The sequence below is a fragment of the Mus pahari genome, chromosome X (assembly GCF_900095145.1).
Source record: "Mus pahari chromosome X, PAHARI_EIJ_v1.1, whole genome shotgun sequence".
Taxonomy (NCBI): Eukaryota; Metazoa; Chordata; class Mammalia; order Rodentia; family Muridae; genus Mus; species Mus pahari.
The window spans coordinates 137,934,859-137,953,282 of record NC_034613.1 but is presented as its reverse complement, the minus strand read 5'-3'; the positions used below and the strand labels follow the sequence as shown (position 1 = coordinate 137,953,282).

Here is an 18,424-nt window from a genome sequence, read left to right as displayed (position 1 = left end):
GGTGGGTAGGGGAGCAGGGGCGGGGGGGGGTATAGGGAACTTTCGGGATAGCATTTGAAATGTAAATGAAGAAAATATCTAATAAAAAAATTGGAAAAAAGAGAATATAGTTTTGGGTAAACTGAATCGCCATTTGCCTTTCCGTGAAATGAATGAATGCAGGCCTAAATTTTCTATAATGAGGTAATCTGTAATCATCTACCAATGGTGGCTTTAATTATCCTCCTACCAATGGTGGCTTTAATTATCCTCCATGGCCCTGGGAGATGCACTCCACGTGGACTTGCAATCAGGGCAGCCATTTAGATAGCAAGATCACACACTTCACTGTGGCTTGTCAACTGTAATATGTTGATACAAGAGCTGTTTACAAATCAGCTATAGCTCTGCATTGCAGTTGCATCCAGCCTGACATTGATTTCCTACCCAGCTTCAGGGCTGGGGACTGTGTTCAGCTTGGAGCTAGCCATACCCTAGGCTTGATTATCATTTTTAAATATCTGTTAATGGAACCCATTCAAATTCAAGTTTTTAAAATAAAAGGATGAGTTAAATTGAATTTAACAAAAAAAAAATCAGAGGCTAAAAAAGGAGTGAGATACACAGGCTTCAACTACCACCAACAGCAGAATTCACACCATAATTGCCTGGATTATATGAACCAAAGATATCTGCTGTCGTGTGACATTTTTGAACTAAATAACAGTGCAGTCTCTGGAAGAAATATGAATGCATACAGAAAATGATTCTCAACATTCGAAACCACACAAAGCTGATGTCCTCCACACAGCAATTTTTCTGAGTTCATAGTACCTGCCTCAAAAGCCTGATGTAATCACCCATTTAACACGGACGAATGCAGACTTCATATGGTAACTGTATTTGTTAGCTGGCAAACTGGCAATTACTAGAATTTCAAGAGCAGGACAGAGGACTTGGAGATGGAGCACAGTTGTTTATACTTACCTACTGACTTCCAGACTCAGAGTCCCATCCCTAGCACTGCCAACAATTTTTTTAGAAACAACCAAAAATATTGCTGAGAAAAGGTAAAAAAAAAAAAAAACCTGTGGAGATACAGACAACTTGTCGGCTGAGGGAAATAGTTAAAGACTGAATTGTGAGTGTGAGCCAGGCCATTCAACAGCTATTACAGAGTAGCAGCCAGCAGCAACCTGACTCCCTTCCCAATGTGCCCATGGGCGTTCCAATACAACACAGCATGACTGGAAGTTTAGCAGCTATCACTTGATAATGTTTATGGCTTTAAACAACTGCAATTTGTCTTTTGCTTACCATCTGTCCATGTTGATTTTTTGGATGGCGTTTCTTTATTATGAACTGTATCTGGTCAGTCTGAAACTAAACCCTCATGACATTGCAGACAATGAAAAACCATGTAAACATGCACAGCCCAACTTAGAATACGTTCACACTTAACATTTCACCAGTTTCAATTAGGGCTTAGTATAACCATGACCATAATGTACATTTAGTCATTATTTTTTTAAAAAATCTTGTTGAAATATATTTTCTTTCATAGTATATTTTTAAAAGCCCATCTTTGGGTTCCAAGAGGCTCCCGCCATACTGATAACAGCAACTGCACTCAGTCATCTCAGCCATTGACTGTGGGTTATTTACAGCCAGCAAAGTACTTCCTCAAGAGCTGCAGCATAGCCACCTGTGTGCAGCTGCTTTGCAGCACAGCCACAACTGGAAGCAGCCCAGCACCACAGTGTTTACTGGTAACCAGTGAGTTGGGGAGCCTCCTTAAAAGAGCAGCTCAGTATGAAGGGGACCTGGGGGACAAAAATCATCCCCATGCACGAAGTGCAGGGTTCACACAGTCGCCGGACCCCCGGATCTTCTCCATCTGGGACCACCTGGCTCCTGAACCCCAGAGCAGGATGTGGTTTGGCTTGAACAACTTCTCAGCTTACGAACTGAGCACATTTGCTTTCTGTACTCAGGCTCCCAGAAGCATATCATATCCTCCCCCCTCACCCATCTCTCTCTCTCTCTCTCTCTCTCTCTCTCTCTCTCTCTCTCTCTCTCTCTCTCTCCCTCCCTCCCTCCCTTCCTCCCTCCCCCTCACACCCCTGATCTTTGGGAGAAAAACTTGGTACTGATGAAAAGCATGACAATAAAGAGAGAGATAAAGTCTGAGAAGACTTTATCCTTAGTGCATGGACTACCCACTAGCGAGGCATCCACATCTTCAGCTGCACCCTCTCAGAAGTTTCCTTATACCCACTCATCTTATCTTCCTCAAGGCCCAAAGATGATGAACGTTACTCCTAGGCTTGTGGGGAGATTGGGACATCTGTTATTTCAGTTCCCTTTGTGACTTAAGAAACTACAGTGAAATCCAAAGTCTGCTTGTTAGCTCTGCAGCTATCTATACCACCAATAGGTCTTACATGGAAAGCTTGCACTTACATGGTGAGCCTCAGCTTCTTTGGTTTTTTTTTGTTTTGTTTTTTTGGGGTTTTTTTAGCCATGTTCTAACCCCTAACTGATCACTGATATGGACAGGAATTACTAGGGTTGGACAATTTTTGCACTTACTTTTTTTCAGTTTTATTGATATATAACCAACAAATGAAAACTATATAGAAAGAATTACAATATGAAGATTTGATGTATGTATATGTTATGAAATGCTTATTGGCATCAAGCTAATTAACATAACCACCACTCCTACATGGTGGAATGAGAGATGACTCTTGCAGATTATCCTTTAACTTCCATAAGAAGTGCTACAACATGTGCATATACAAATACACACANATATATATATATATATATATATATATATATATATATATATAATTTTTTTAAAGAATACTTGACTGGGTATAGTAGCACATACATTAAATGGCAGCCCTTGGAAGGCAGAGACAGGAGAATCTGTGAATTCAAGGCCAACCAGCTCTACATAGTGAGTTCTAGGCCAGTGAGGAGTGTATGGTGAGACCATGTCTCAAAAAATACTTTAACAAGCAACACAAACAAATGAAAATTTAGAAAATAGCAGCAAAAAGGGAAGTATAGAATTGAAAAATAGTCCAACTTAAAAGCCTACTGGATAAGTTCAGTAATCGATTAGGCATGACACAAGAAAGAATGAAGTTAAAAATGTATCAATAAAATATATTCAGTCTGAATAACAGAGAGAAAGTTGCTTCAGACATTGATGGGACAACAGTGTAAAGTCTAATCCTTGTGTCCTTATATTCCAGAAGAATAAAAGTGTGGAAAGAGTAATTCAAATAAATAATGTATGAAAACTAAGTAGATTTGGCAAAAGACAAACTTCCAGAATCAAGAACTCTGCAGAATCTAAACAGGATAAACTCAAAGAAAATTTTGTCAAGGAATTTCACACTCAAACTTATAAAAATTAATGACAAAGAAAAAAACAAGTAAGACATTACCCATAAGGAAAGATTGGAGACAGTGGATTTGTCACATAAAGCCATAGACTTCTGTGGCCTGGGGAAATGGCCCAAGTAGGCAAATATGCAAGCACGAGGTCCTGAGTGTGGATTCCCAGTACACAAGTCTCAGCAATTTTCACCCCACTCTCTACCATACACTCTTCCAGCTCAAGGGCTTCCCTTCCCCCAGCTTCTGATTCCCTGCTATTTTAGCCATGTTCTCTCTTGGTTTTCTTGGTCCACACAAGACCAGAGACCGACAGCACACATCTCCAGCCCTAGGACTGGCTGGTGAGGGGAAACTGCGGGTGGAACCAGGGCGCTTACTAGCCAGTGAGTTTAGCTGAAATAGCCGGCTAGCTTCCATGATGCTGCACATAGGAACTCACAGCATTTGTGATAACATGCACAACACCCAGCAATGGAGAGGGGGATTGGGCATGAAATCCCACCCCTAGCTGAGGAGTTATTAGTAATCATTAGCAGCTAGAAGAGAGAGTCTGTATAAACTGAGGACATGACCACTCTAAGGGATGATTGAGAAGTGTGGTAGTTTGAATAGGAATGGTCCTGCAGACTCTTGTGTTTGAATGCTTGGCCCGAAGGGAATAGCACTATTAGGAGGTGTGGCTCTTTTGTAGTAGGAGTGGCCTTGTTGGAGGAAGTGTGTCAGTGTAGAGGTGGGATTTCAGGTCCCATATATGTGTTCAAGCTCTGCCCAGTGTGGAATATAGTCTCCTCCTTGCTACTTGCGGATCAAGATGTAGAACTCTCAGCTCCTTCTCCAGCACCATGTTGCCTGGATGCTGCCATGCTTCCCACCATGATGATAATGGACTGAACCTCAGAACCAGTAAGCCAGCCCCAATTAAATGGTTTCCTTTATAAAAGTTGCCTTGGTCATGCTGTCTCTTCACAGCAATGGAAATCCTAAGACAAGATTTTATTTTAGTAGGAGGGAGAATAAAGCCAGAGGCATCGGGGATGAGTCCAGAACAGGAAGAGAAAGTAGTGAACTAAACATGACCATCAGAATGGACCAGGCCTTGGTGAGGTGGAGAGCAAGAGAGGAAGAAGAGAGGGAGAGGAGAGAGGGGAAAGGAGATAGGAGAGGGAGACGAGGGAAGTCCCAAGAGAACCAAGAAAATCAAGAGAGAATATGGCTGAAATAGCAGGGTTATATAGACATCAGAAGCTGGGGAAGGGAAGACCTTGAGCTGGAGGAGTTTATGGTAGGGAGTGGGGTGAGAAGAGCTGAGACCCTCAGGATGCCAGCAGGGACTATGTAACAGATGTTTTATTTGCAATACTGAAAAACCTAAGGACCAGCATGCTAGTCAGCACCAAAGTTAGCCATTTGTTCCCAGGTTCTTTTTGTTTGTTTGTTTGTTTGTTTGTTTGTTTGTTTGTTTGTTTGTTTTTTCGAGACAGGGTTTCTCTGTATAGCCCTGGCTGTCCTGGAACTCACTTTGCAGACCAGGCTGGCCTTGAACTCAGAAATCCACCTGCCTCTGCCTCCCGAGTGTTGGGATTAAAGGCGTGCGCCACCATGCCCGGCTGTTCCCAGGTTCTTTTTGGACTTAACAGAGCTTCAGTTTTCTCTAAGAAACGTACAATAATAAACACTAACAATCCCACATGTGTATACATCAAAACAAAACTCTAGGAACAGTAGAAGAGGCGAGGGACAAAAGAGCGTAATGCAAAATATACTAAAATATAATCAGTGTGCAGTATATATATATAATTTATATATGATATATGATGAATTTTAAAATTAAAAGGGAGCTTGAAAATGCAGAGGATTCCTAATTTGTAGTGGTTTGCCTTACAATTTTTCTTCTTAATGCAATTTTGAAAATAATAGCAATTCTGTTGAAACTGTATGTCGGATCATGGAGTTTGGTATTTTTCAGAGTGACATGCAGCAGAATACGCTGTCACAAGATTGAGCAGTGGCAGTGAGCCAAGGCTCCCAGTCAGACAAATGATCTGAGGGTAAACAATTGATCCTCTTTGGGATACTTGGTTACTGATGTTTTATAAGTCAAGTATAATAACTGTATTTTTTGACTTATGATCATTTCAATTTATGGGGTGCTTATTAGGAAATAAGTCAAGGAGCAAAATCAGCAGTGTGAGATGAAAGACAGACAACCTGGAACTGCAGCTGGGAACCTAAGTACTTCCTCAGCACTTGCCAGAACTATTGAGTGGGAAGTAGTGTAGATCTAAAACTAAACAGCATGATCAACCAAAAGGTTCTGTTTGGCTGTTACAGAGTACTCCACCCTTACATCGCATAGTACACATTCCTTTTAAGTATTTATAGACCTTATCTTGGATGATGATGATGATGATGATGATGATGATGATAAAATAACCTCAACCTGTTTAAAGGACTTGAAATCATACAGACTATATTCCCTGGTCATAATATAATCAATCTTAAAGTCAACAGTCAAAAAATACCGGGAAAGTCTCAAAACACTTAGAAATCAAATGACACATTTCTAGATAATTTGTGTCCAGGAATGAGAAGACCGTTTCTCTTACAGAGCAACCAAAAATGGTGTTTGGCTTATACTAGTCAGTTGATATAGTTACTAATGCAAATAGTAAGGCATTCTGAGAAGCTGGAGAAGCTCTTGGTGTTTTCAGTTGGATACTCTCAGATGCAGATGCTACAGTGGAATTAGGAGTACTGGTAGTCAAACCTAGATAGTAATGCTCATGCCAGCAAGATTCTGCTGAAGGGACCCTGATATTGCGGCCTCTTGTGAGGCTATGCCAGTGCCTGGCAAACACTGAAGTGGATGCTCACAGCCAGCTATTGGATAGAACACAGGGTCGCCAATGGAGGAGCTAGAGAAAGTGCCCAAAGAACTGAAGGGGTCTGCAACCCTATAGGTGGAACAACAATATGAACTAACCTGTACCCCCTGAGCTTGTGTCTCTAGCTGCATATATAGCAGAAGATGGCCTAATCGGCCATCACTGGGAATAGAAGCCCCTTGGTCTTGCAAACTTTATATGACCCAGCACAAGGGAAGGCCTGGGCCAAGTAATGGGAGTGGGTGGGGAGGGGAGCAGGGGCGGGGGGGGTATAGGGAACTTCCAGGATAGCATTTAAAATGTAAATAAAGAAAATAAAAAAAAGGAGTACTGGTAGTCTATTTAGAGGCCTTTCATCTTCAGAATTAAAAGAGGAGGGTAATACGGTAGTATAGGTAGAGCTCAAATGTCCATCGGTCCCAGACATCCTAACTCTGAGCTCCTGAGCAAAGACGGCCTTGTAGAAAGAGAGAGTTATTAGTCGGTGGATAGAGAATAAATTCTAGAGACCTGATATAAGGCACGGTGACTCTAACAACAAGGTATTGTATAGTATTTGAAATCTGAGACCTGCCACGGGTTTCCCCTATATCACTCAATGACAAGAGTCAGTCTCCACTTACAAGGCCACTAGCAGGGAATAAGAACTTTCTCTCAGAGCAATTGCTATCTGTACTTTAAACCATACAATTTCAAACAACATTTATTCTCTAGAAGCTTTGAAGGTCAAAAATGCTAGCAGGCTCTACTCTAGGTTGTCCACAGCATTTCAAGCTGCCAACCAGGAGGAATTTTTATCTGGAGGCTCAAGGAATGCATTTCCAAGCTCTCCTGGGGTTTTGGCAGGATCTAATTTTTGTGTCTGGGGGTCTGAAGCCTTAACATCTTCTGTGGCTATTAGCCGATGCCTAGTCTCTGCTAGTACAGGTTAGGGTATTGTTCCTCCTTCTTCAAAGTAGAAAGTCCTTCTCAAGTGTTTACTGTGACTTCCCCTTCTACCATTTATACACAGAGAGCTCTCAACTCTTAAAAGGCTCATACAATAAATTAGGCCCAGCTAGATAACCTCCTATTTCAGATCAGCCATGCCATTCAGCAAAACACAATCACAAGTGATCACATGTCATATTCATAGGATGTCAGGATTTGGGTAGAGCCTTGGGGATCAATTCTAGACATCTGCTTATTTTACTACTCCTGAGTAAGGAGTAGCAGAAAATTAACGACTTGATCCAGAGATTCTGCTGTTTGACTATATTCATTCTAGTGGACTTGAGAAGAATGGTTATTTACATATTCCTGTGTTCTTTATGTTCTGTAGACTTTTCTTTTTTACGATTATACCAGTCACTCATAAAGCTACTTTGTAATATACATATATATAATATAATATACATATATATTACAAAGTAGCTTTATGATTTAGTAATATATATATATTACAATATATATATGTATATATATATTATATAGAGAGAAATATAAGTCACAAATTACCAATTCTGGTTCTTGAGGAAAGCTATAGATATAAATGGTGGTGCTACCTTATCAGTGCTACAGAATAAAATGAATGACCAAGTCTATGAGATAGCAGAATCATCTGAGCTGTTTTGTTTTGAGACAGGACCTCACGTAGCCCAAGCCGGCCTTGAACTTCAACTCGCTATGTAGTGGAGGATGATCCTAAACTCCTGATCCTTTTGCCTCCACTTCCCAAGTGCTAGGGTTACAAATATGAACCACTATGACTGGTTTTAAAACAAAACTTAAATAAAATATGCTAAGTCTATTATGCCAACTCCTCCCTCTACCCCAAGTGTCTGACAAGGTGACACACATGGAGCACTGCCAAGTAAGAGAGGAGCACTGGTTAGAACACAAGTTTTAATATCCAGTAACAGTCACGGCAACACCCTAGACAGTTTAGATTATGATCTGCTAGAGAGCCGGGGGTTAAAACACATAGTCTAAAAGTCCCTTTCTAAGCTAGGGTCTGAGACTCTAGTCATTAAGGAAATAAAAGACTCTATTATGCATAATCAAGTCAATCAGGAGGACTACAATTCACTAGGGTCTCAGCTTTCCCCAGTCACAAGATGCAACACCCTTTCTTGCACTGTAACTGTTAGGACGCCTGAGCTTTCAAATGATATGGGCCCTTCCATATCACATGCGTCATTAATTACTCCAGGTCCTTCCTACTTAGATGCCATTGTGAGAAATGTCACTCCAACAGTGCCAGTTGTTAGGCTTATGAGTTTTTCTGAAAATGAAGTGTTTAATGATGAAAATGTAATTTGAGCTGGAATTGCTTGCTGCAGGGGGCCCCAAGGATAGAAAACAACAGTCACACTCCCACTTAAAGGGTACATCCTAAGCGCTGAAAAATGACAAGTTTGCATACTAATTAATAAAAATGAAATATTTTCCCTAATTGCCTTACTTTGGAATATGTAAGGAAAAGAAAGGAGGCCTGCGAGTAGACGAAAGCTGCCTTGTTACTGTTTGCTTCTTTGTTTTGAGTCAGTCTTATTAAATGGCCCTGGATAGCCTGGAACTTACTATGTAGACCAGGCTGGCCTAAAACTTAGAGATTCACCAGCTTCTGCTTCTTGAGTGTGAGATTAAAGGAATGCACTTCTATGCCCAGTCAAGGTTGCTTTTTTAAAAGGTTTCATATCTGATTTTATTCCTCCCATCTGGAGGAAGCACAATGCAGCCAGTGGTAACAGCACAGAGAAGAATGCCATCTGACATCCAGATAACGCTATCAGATTAGAGGCTCAGGTTAGAGAGCTAGCTGTCTGGGTTCTAGAGTTGTCTCTGCTCACTACTAGCTCCTGAAGCTATGGATAAGTTCCTTAATATGGATACACTATATTGCCTCTTCTGAGCATTTTTTTTTTCTAAATCAAAACAGTAACTATGTCGTAGAATGGTACAATTTCATGAAATCATAAAATAACGCACATGAAGGGCTTAACTTCCTTCCTGCCTGGCAAAGAGCAAGTGTTCAGTACATTTTGAAGGTGGCACTCGGGTCTCACCGGAAACGCTAGGCAGCCAGCAAGCCTTGGATAGAATGTAGCCCTCATGATTCCATAAAGCAGCCCAGCAATCAGGGCCTAAAAACAGGTTATCTAGCATGTTCAAATCATAGCCCTATGAATAAACCCAGAAACTTCCCAAGTGACATTTTAACCAGAAACACCTTTGCCAGTCATCCTTGCAGGACAGTGCCTAGCACATACTCTCCAAGGCCATGGCCCAGGCACTGTACATTTTTTTCTGTGAAGAGAAGTTATGTTTGTGACAATATGGCACTCTGTTCAAGGTGTCTCCATTATGCTCATATCCTTTGATGTTTACCCACTGGCTAGCATCCTAGCTAGCAAATATCTACGATGCGAGTTCACGTACCCAGGCACTTCACTGCAAATGTGAGCAAAAAGAGACTGAACCGAATGGTCCAATGTTTACCTGGCATGTGTGAGACTGGATTCCATCCTCAGAACTAAAAATAAAAAAAGTCTCTGCCCATAATGAAAGGCACCTGGCAAACCCCCTGCTTTTTTGAAAAGCAACAGGGATCTTGAAAAGAATCATATAGCCTTTGGGTGGGAAGTGTAAAGAAGAGCAAAAAATTTTGAAAGGGAATCCAAGAATGGTGCGGAGTACGAAAGAGCAATGTGGAAATGTCTGCCTCATGCCACTTGTTGAAGGAGATTCCTGCGCCTTTCCTGAATCAAGAACAGCGGCAAAACTCTGAGCTTTGTCTCAAAGTGACACACGTACGTAGAATATTGGCTTTTTGCCTCATTTAGGGACTGCATTTGGCCAATCTTTACACAAATAAAAAAAAAAAAAGAAAGAAAGCTCTGAATATGCCAAAAACAGAGCTCAAACACCCAGCAAGGGAGTAGTAAGGAGCTGGGAAATTGAGCTGAGAACTGTTACACTTCGCAGGCACAGAATGCAAACTGTAAGTAAGCATACTTGAGTTTTCAACAGTGGCGTAGGGGGCATACAAAGCTACTTCCATGGACAGAGCCAGGCCAAGAAAAACGGCTCGCTTCTTCACAGGAAGTGTCAGATGCATTTCAAGATCAGCAACCATACTCTTTTAACCCCTACCACAGCTTCCTGCTTTCAGCGTGTAAATTATAAAACATCTCATCCTGCTTCTCTTTACCTGGGAGCCCATGCCAAGAGGTGCCCAAAATGATCAAATCACCATGTTGTGTCCATCTCAGAGTAAGGTTTTTAAAGGACGATATTGGTAATTAAATCCAAAGAATGAACGCACATGTGCCTGTACAGCTGCCCTCGATTTTATGTGGCAGTGTTGAGGTCTTAGAAAGGTCTTAGATTTCTTTATTGAATGACTATGATGATTCACTGTAGATTTCCCCTAATATTGTAAACCATACTATGGTCTTTCATGGTCAATTCATGAGAACAATACCCAAACCTGGAAATTAGTCCAAAACAAAATCAAAACAAAAAAAGCCCATGGTCATGATCATGGGATCTTCTAGTGTTATGTTAATGCATTTTCTTAAGGGAGACCCCAGGAGGGACATCTGGCTCCCTGGAAATATAAATTGGACTAATACTTTATTAGGACATTTTACAGCCCTACAAAAGTCAGAGAATAACTCATAGAAAACACAGTATGGCAATCGGCTTTTTTTCTCTCTCTTCTGCTAGAGATGATAGCTCTAAAGGTTAGGGTTTTATTGTCCTCTAAGACATGAACCTGTTTTGAATCTCACTTTACAGTCTTATTTGAATATTACACTGACTTTTTAATCAGTTCTTCATATCCTCAGTAAATCAAGTTTTGTTATTCCACTGGTTTCCTCATTAAATGAGTCAAACAGAGCTTAGATACATGCTCTCTGTGCGCATGTTTTTAATAATATAAGGATTAGTCTTTGATAGTTCCTGGCCCCCCAGTCAAATCAGCTCCAAGAGATTGATCTCTGTGCTTCACATTTCCTTACCAGTCAGACTCACCAGGATGCAGGGTGATTCGTTCACTGGGCTTAACTAGCAGACAAGAGGCTCAAAGTACATGCATAACACCTATCACCACTCCTTACAGATGCCCCAGCTTCTTTAGACAGAAAAAAAAACAGCCTACTGGCTGAAATCAAGGGTGACATTCCACTCCTACTATATATATATATATATATATATATATATATATATATATATGTGTGTGTGTGTGTGTATGAAATTAATATATATGAAATTAATATATATATATATGAAGTTAATATATATATGAAATTAATACATGTGTTTCTAGAACATGGACAAGAATGCCACAAAAATCTCCAAATGAAACAACCCAAATATCCATCAACCAAAAAAAAAGGGATTGACAAGTTATGATATATTCATTACCATGTAAACTATATGGCAATTGATACATGCAACAATTTTGTGACACAAAAGAAGACATATAAACTAGCACATGTTCTTACAGCCCCACTTACATGACAATTCAAGTATGGGTACACTAATCTCTCACAATAGACTGACCACCTGGGGAGAGGGGGGAATGTCTAGGAAAAAGCAAGAGAAGTTTGTGGGGTGGGAGATGGCAGAAACAGTATTGATCTAGGTAGTGGTTATAGAGGTACATTCTTATATAAAAACAAAAATCATAATGGATGCTGACATTCATTTTAGTCTACATAAAAATTATCTGTAAAATGAATTAATTTTTTGAAGAGACAAGATAAAGGAAAACATCCTAAAACATATATCCTGTATGGTAATTAATAGAGATGTAGCACTGATCAACATGAAGAGGATAAGAGACTAGAGTGCTCAGCCCTGAATGGCTATTATCGCATTCTGGGGAGGTTTGAATAAAAATGGCCTCCATAGGCCCATAGGGAATGGCCTTGTTGGAGTAGGTGAGGCTTTGTTGGAGGAAGTGAGGGTGGGCTTTGAGGTCTCAGATCTTCAAGCTTGGCTAGTATGTCACTGTCACTTCCTGCTGTCTGCAGATCCAGATGTAGAACCCTCAGCTACCTCACCAGCACCATATCTGCCTGCATGCCACAATGTTTCTCGCCATGACAATAATGGACAAAAATAGCCAGCCCCAATTAAATGCTTTCCTTTATGAGAACTGCCATGGTCGTGGTGTCCCTTCACAGCAACAGAAACACTAAGAAACATTCCCTTCCCCCAAGGCTTAGGGGTCATCAGGGAAGACAGGGCAGAAAAACTATAAGAGCCAGTGACAGTAGACACCTACAACAAAACAGTATTTGTAGGATATGACAACACCATTTTACACATGAACTCACAGTAGCTATGACTACATTACAAAATCAAGGAAGTCTGAAAAGCAGCATGGATGGGGGCCAGTTCATGAAGTCCCAGTTCTCTTTAAGTAGCTATTACCAAGTGATAGCTCCTGAGGGAGAGTAGGTCTTCTTCAGGGATCTGGCCCCTGAGACCCATGTAGGCAGTAGTAAATGGACTCTGTGAGGTTTTGTCGTTTTGTTTTGTTTTTTTTTAAGACAGAATATATGAAGTTGGGAGGGGGAAGCAGTAGGAAAGATAGGGAGGACTTGGCAGGGAGGAAATGGGCGAGTGTATTTGATCCAAACATCATATCCTATATGAAATTTCCAAACAATCAAAGAAGAGAGATTCTGAGAAAAGAAGTGGGGAAAGAGGGAGGGTGGAAAAGAGAAGAAGGAGTTGAAAAGATTCTTCTGACCTATTTAATGTAAATGAGTAAAACCAACTAAAGAAAAGGGAGACAAACAAGCAAACACTGGGCTAGCAAAGGGTCAGATGTTCTTAATAATGGCATGGGTGAATACAGTACGAATATGGTAGAGATGCTGGACTGGGAGAGTTGAAGGTAGTCCCTGAATGCCGTTATTTCAGGAAAGTTTGCGCAAATGGGGCACTAGGGATTTGATAAACCAACTGAGAAAATACTTAAGGCAGCTATCTGATGGTGATAACATCAACAGAGGCACACAAATAAATGACGAGACTCCACAAGATTACTTAATTCGATCCAAGACAAATTAATTCTTAAGCTAAATAAAATATTCAAAACTGGCAGATGTATGCCAATATGATTGTTATTGCTTAAAAACACATTTTCTTTTTAAAATTCACTGCGGGAGTTTGAATTGTTGTTAAACTCCTTTGCATCCACCTACTGAGTGTTCAATAATAAGCCTAAGGGTGAAGACTTGAAAATAGACTCAGCCATCTGAAAGAATCAAAGTTTCCATAGATTGTGACAGCCACAAGCGGTGTGGCTCCTAGACATTTCTACTTCATCTACCATAGGTGGGCCAAGTGCCTCCCTAGAATGTGACTTCCTCTCACCGAACAAGGACTCAAGACTAAGTTAGGGGGGCAACTGATTAGGAAAGACAAAGAGCAGGCCATCCCTTTATGTGGTAACAGGACAAAAGGCACACTTACTCAATGATTGCCAGTTCAGTGCCATTTAATCCCCAGAGCAGCTGATGAGGGAGTTGGGCTTACAAAAGAAAATCGCATGCTCAGATCAACCTGGGGCCAGATTAATAAAGAGATTTTTCAAGCAGATAAAGTAAAGATAACCCCTAAGACAGTAGCAAAGGGATAAAGAGGACTGAATGTGAGCAGCCAGTTCTCTGCTTAAGGAACAAAGGCAGCCCAGGGCCACCCTAAGGAGTAGCTCCAGGTCCCTGTGCTCACCCTCTTTTCTGTCTCACCTTCGAGCACCCCTGGAACAGAGCCAAAGCCCATCACATGCAGGGGTCTGCATCTGAGTCTAAGCCAAGGCAATGAAGGACCACCTGGCCAAAAGGATCACATCACCCCAACATCACGGGGGAAAGCACCTTCTGTTCGGCAGCACTGCCAAAGGGAGGAGTGTCACTGACGAGCCTCTGGATAATTGCTGCCCTGCTTCCCATCTGCCTTCCACAGCCCCTCACAGCATATGAGGAGTGAGCACAAAACCAATTCTAGAGGTTCACCCAATGCCTTCTATGCATCTGTGGTTAGAAGACAGAGGGCACTAAGCAAACAAAGGACCCTAAACACTTTTAGAGCAGAGCTTGCCCTCTAAATGGAAGCTCGCAAGGTAGTCTTTTCTTCCCATGCTCCTCCTCTTTTCCCAGGCCCTACCTCTTTCTCACATTCCTCCACCCTTTCCCAAGGCTCCTTCTCCTCCCCAGGGTTTTCTGCTTTCTCTGCCACATCATCTGCCCTCCTTATTTCCTCCTTCATTTTCACCCCAAGCACTGCCCCTCTCCTTTGGGAAACCTCTCCTTTCACATTCAAGTTTGGCCTAACATCAAGAACAGTCCCTTTCCAAAGTGGTAAGCTGTGTTTGGAAAGGCATAAGAATTACCTCTAGATCAATGTCAACAGAGCCAATCAGTGATAACCCAGAAGGTGTTCTTTCCTACCCCAAGAATGGGAGGAAGGCCCTGATTCCAGCTTAGTCCCCACATTCCTACCACAGAAAGCCAAAGCAAGGTTTATCAGCATATTCCAGCTGAACGCTGCTTCACTCCCCAGCTTTCTGTACACCAAAAGCAGAGGAAAGGAGAAGTTGGCACGGCCATCTGGGGGCAAGATACTGAAGAAAAACTGAATTGGACTCCTATTCCATTTAGATTCCCACAGGGTAAAGGTAGGAGGCCCAAGCACTGGAAACTTGTAGCTCTTCACATGGTTTTACCAACAACCCCCATAAAGCCTTCCCACCCAGCCCTTGGGGCCTCTTTGATACACTAATCTCTGGGTCTAAGATTTCCCAAACAACCTGCTCTGCGCAGGCATGACACACCCCTGAATATGGTCTGGTACTACAGAGAACTCTGCTGCATGCCTGGCCATTCTCCATGAATGGAGGGTAATTATCTCTTCTCCAGCATGGGACCAGAAGCTTATGGTACTGGATCTTTTAGACCCGGTTAATATTTCCCACAGGCAACCTCTTCATAACCCCCAAACTCACTAATGTTTATAACAGTTGAGACACATCATTTATTAACAGGAATGAGAAACCTTTGTAATGAAGCCCTAAATGAGTTTGACAGAGGGCATAGGTTTCAAAAGCTTCCTAACAAAACAGATGCTACTCAATGCTTCATAGACATAAACAAGAAAAGGGAAATAACACTGCTCCTATGGCGAAGGCAAGTCTATGAAGAGAGAGCAGTAAAAAGCATCATTTAGATTCTGCATTTGATTTGAAGGCTACAAATGTACATGGCCAAGACCAAGTTTCAAATTCCATTTTGCATGGAATATAAAAAAGGAACAATCTTCTCAAACTCTTAAAGCAGATAAACCAAACAACTTCACGGGCTTTATATTTTCTCAGCATTTTCTAAAAGGTGATAAACCATTGGGGGGAGATCATTTGGGGTCTTAAAAAGAAGTCACTTAACAGATATTCCACATACATGGGGCAAAATTATATGTGCTCCCCTTGACACCCCCCAAGAACCCCGTGCATGGCCCCCACAGCCTTTTGGTCAGCAAAGCCCACACAGGAAACAGGAAAAAGGGTTTGGCTCTGTACTCACTCTTACAAAGTTGTCAGGGAACAAACCTCTCCTGCCGTTGATCTGCCCCTCCCACCAGCCTCCATCCTCCTTCCTGATGTTGGTGATGACCTCACCCACGCTGATCGTCAGCTCATCATCATGCTGGGCCTGGTAATCAAACTCCACTATGGCCTCCACTGAAAGGAAGAGAAAACAAAAGAGCAACTTAGGGTCAGCTGGTATACAAGTCTGAGCTCCGACATCCCCTGCAAAACCACAGGCAAACTGATTTTGGTTAACCTGAAGCCTATATAGCACAGAAACCACGAAGCACACTGGTCGTGGTCAGACACAGGCAAGGTAGCCTATAATTCTGTGTCAGGGCCAGCAGGGGCTTCAGAAGGGAAACCACACTGGGACAGTGGCCTAACAACACTTACCCAACTCATAGCTTATGCGGCATCATTTCTTCAAGTGCACAGACCAGAGACCACAAATGAGAGACATTGAGTCTTTAGACCTCTCTTTACCTGGCCAGTGCTAGCTAATCCTGCCATGTTAACATTCTTGGACCTTGGCTGTGCAAAATATGGATTATAATTTCCCATGCTACACAGATGATAGCTATCTTTCATGATGACATATGATAGTAAAGACACGTATAGAAGAGAGGGTACCACTGGTTGACCTAATGTCTCAGATTGCCCACCTCAGAAGCACTGCTGCCTCAATAGGTGAGTCCACAGACAGTTGGACCATATTACACTATCTTCTTAACGGCAAAGGGACTGTCTGACAACTTGGTATATGTGGAGGCAACAGATAAGCCAGCTCTTTTGTTGACAAAGCACCAATGCAATTTGGCAAAAACTAACCAGAGGTTGGTTGCCTTATTCATAGAGCAGATACAAGATCCCTTTAGACACCTCAATCTAAGATAACATCAAAACTTGTCTCTTTTCTATTTGCAACTTCATATAAATGAATAAATAAGAAAGAGAGTGAAAATTAGAAGAAACCTCAAGTGGAAAATAAGCAACTTAATGAGTTATGATCAGATAAAGGCAAAGGTAAATTAGTTAAATATGTATTACAAACATAAATATATCTGTTTCTTTGAGGCTTGCTTGTAACATTTTATAAACATGTAATAGTCATGCACATTAATGGGGTACAGTGTGATATTACAACTTATGCACAGAGCCTGCACTTATCAAATGGGGTAATTAGCACTTCCGTTCCCCTGTCATTTCTTTTTGGAGACTTTGAGTTCCTATTTTGGGATCTAAGAAAGCATGAGAGAAAATGTTAATGACTTTGGTTTTGAAAAAGATTTCTTAAATAAAAACCTAAAATGTACAAATGGTTCAAAACAAATTCAATACACTGAGATCACTTTTTTGGCAAGACAGGTCAGTAGGTGAGTGGGTCTCCCTCACATGGACTTTACATTTCTGTCAGAGGTGAAGTTCCCACCCCACTTCTGGTTCAGAATAGCCTGTCCTCCAGGCTGGCTATTCATGAAGGCAGCTAAACCAGCCAGTAAGCTAATCCAGTAACTCAGGATAGAACTGCCTTTTCCTAGATTGTTGTTTCATTACATAATCAGTTAATGTATTCTCCTGTCATAAATCTGTTCATGATGAAGTTGATTTGCAACCTATTAAAATCACTTATTCATGGAAAAGTGGATTATAAGCACACATACAAGAGCCACTTCTGCCTTCTCATGTGCTCCTGTATGCATTCAGGAACACTCCAATTTCTCTGTATCATGCCCTGGTCCCTAATAGTTAAAATGAGCCATTACTTGGTGGACAAAGTACTTCCTGTGTAAGCCTAAAGATCTGAGTTTGAGTCCTCAGAACCCACTTAAAGCCAAACAAGGTAGAAGGCAGGAGGCAGGAACAGGAGAATATCCTAGAAGCTCATGGGCCCACTAGCCTGGCCATACACAGCAGTAAACAACAAAGATGTGGCACTGTCTCAAAACAAAATGGAAACTGACGTTAGTCACCCAAGGGTGTCCTGTGACCTCTACGCATGCACTATGGCACTTACACACCTGAACTCAAACAAATATACACACCCATGTACATTACATACAGAGAGAGAGAAAAAGAGAGAGAGAGAGAGAGAGAGAGAGAGAGAGAGAGAGAATTATTTGTTTTAATGTGCCCTCATAACAATCAATTTTAAAACAACTAAGTCTGATGACATGAATCTATCACACCAGTTACTCAGGAGGATGCAGGAGGATTGTGAAATTCAGTGCCTGTCTGGGCTATAAAGCAAGTTCAAAGCCAGTCTGCTCAACTTATTGTGACCTTGTGTCACAAATAAAAAAGTCAAAACCAGTTTTCAGCTAGGTATAGTCGCACATTCCTATAGTACCAGCTACTCCGGGGGGTGGGGTGGGGTCTGAAGCAAAAGACTCAACAGTTCACCCAACATTTGGAAACCCTCATATCGATTTATTTTTTAAAGTTGACTTTAAACAGAGATTGATCTATTGAAACTGAGATTATAGTAACCTTTGTTCACATGCCAGACTCTAAATTATTTCATTTCCCAATTAAATAGCTTGATGCCCATCTTCCCAGG

At 41.4% G+C, this 18,424-nt stretch overlaps 1 protein-coding gene across 6 annotated transcripts in view; it reads right to left on the bottom strand.

Moving 5' to 3' along the window:
- The window catches only part of Sh3kbp1 (SH3 domain containing kinase binding protein 1), a 341,291-nt gene that overhangs the window by 274,697 nt on the left and 48,170 nt on the right, over positions 1–18,424 (bottom strand). For all 6 annotated transcript variants that reach the window (XM_021188708.2, XM_029534111.1, XM_029534114.1 and 3 more), the window contains exon 2: positions 15,860–16,017. In XM_021188708.2, coding sequence (XP_021044367.1) covers positions 15,860–16,017 — 158 coding nt within the window. The remainder of the gene's footprint in view (positions 1–15,859; positions 16,018–18,424) is intronic.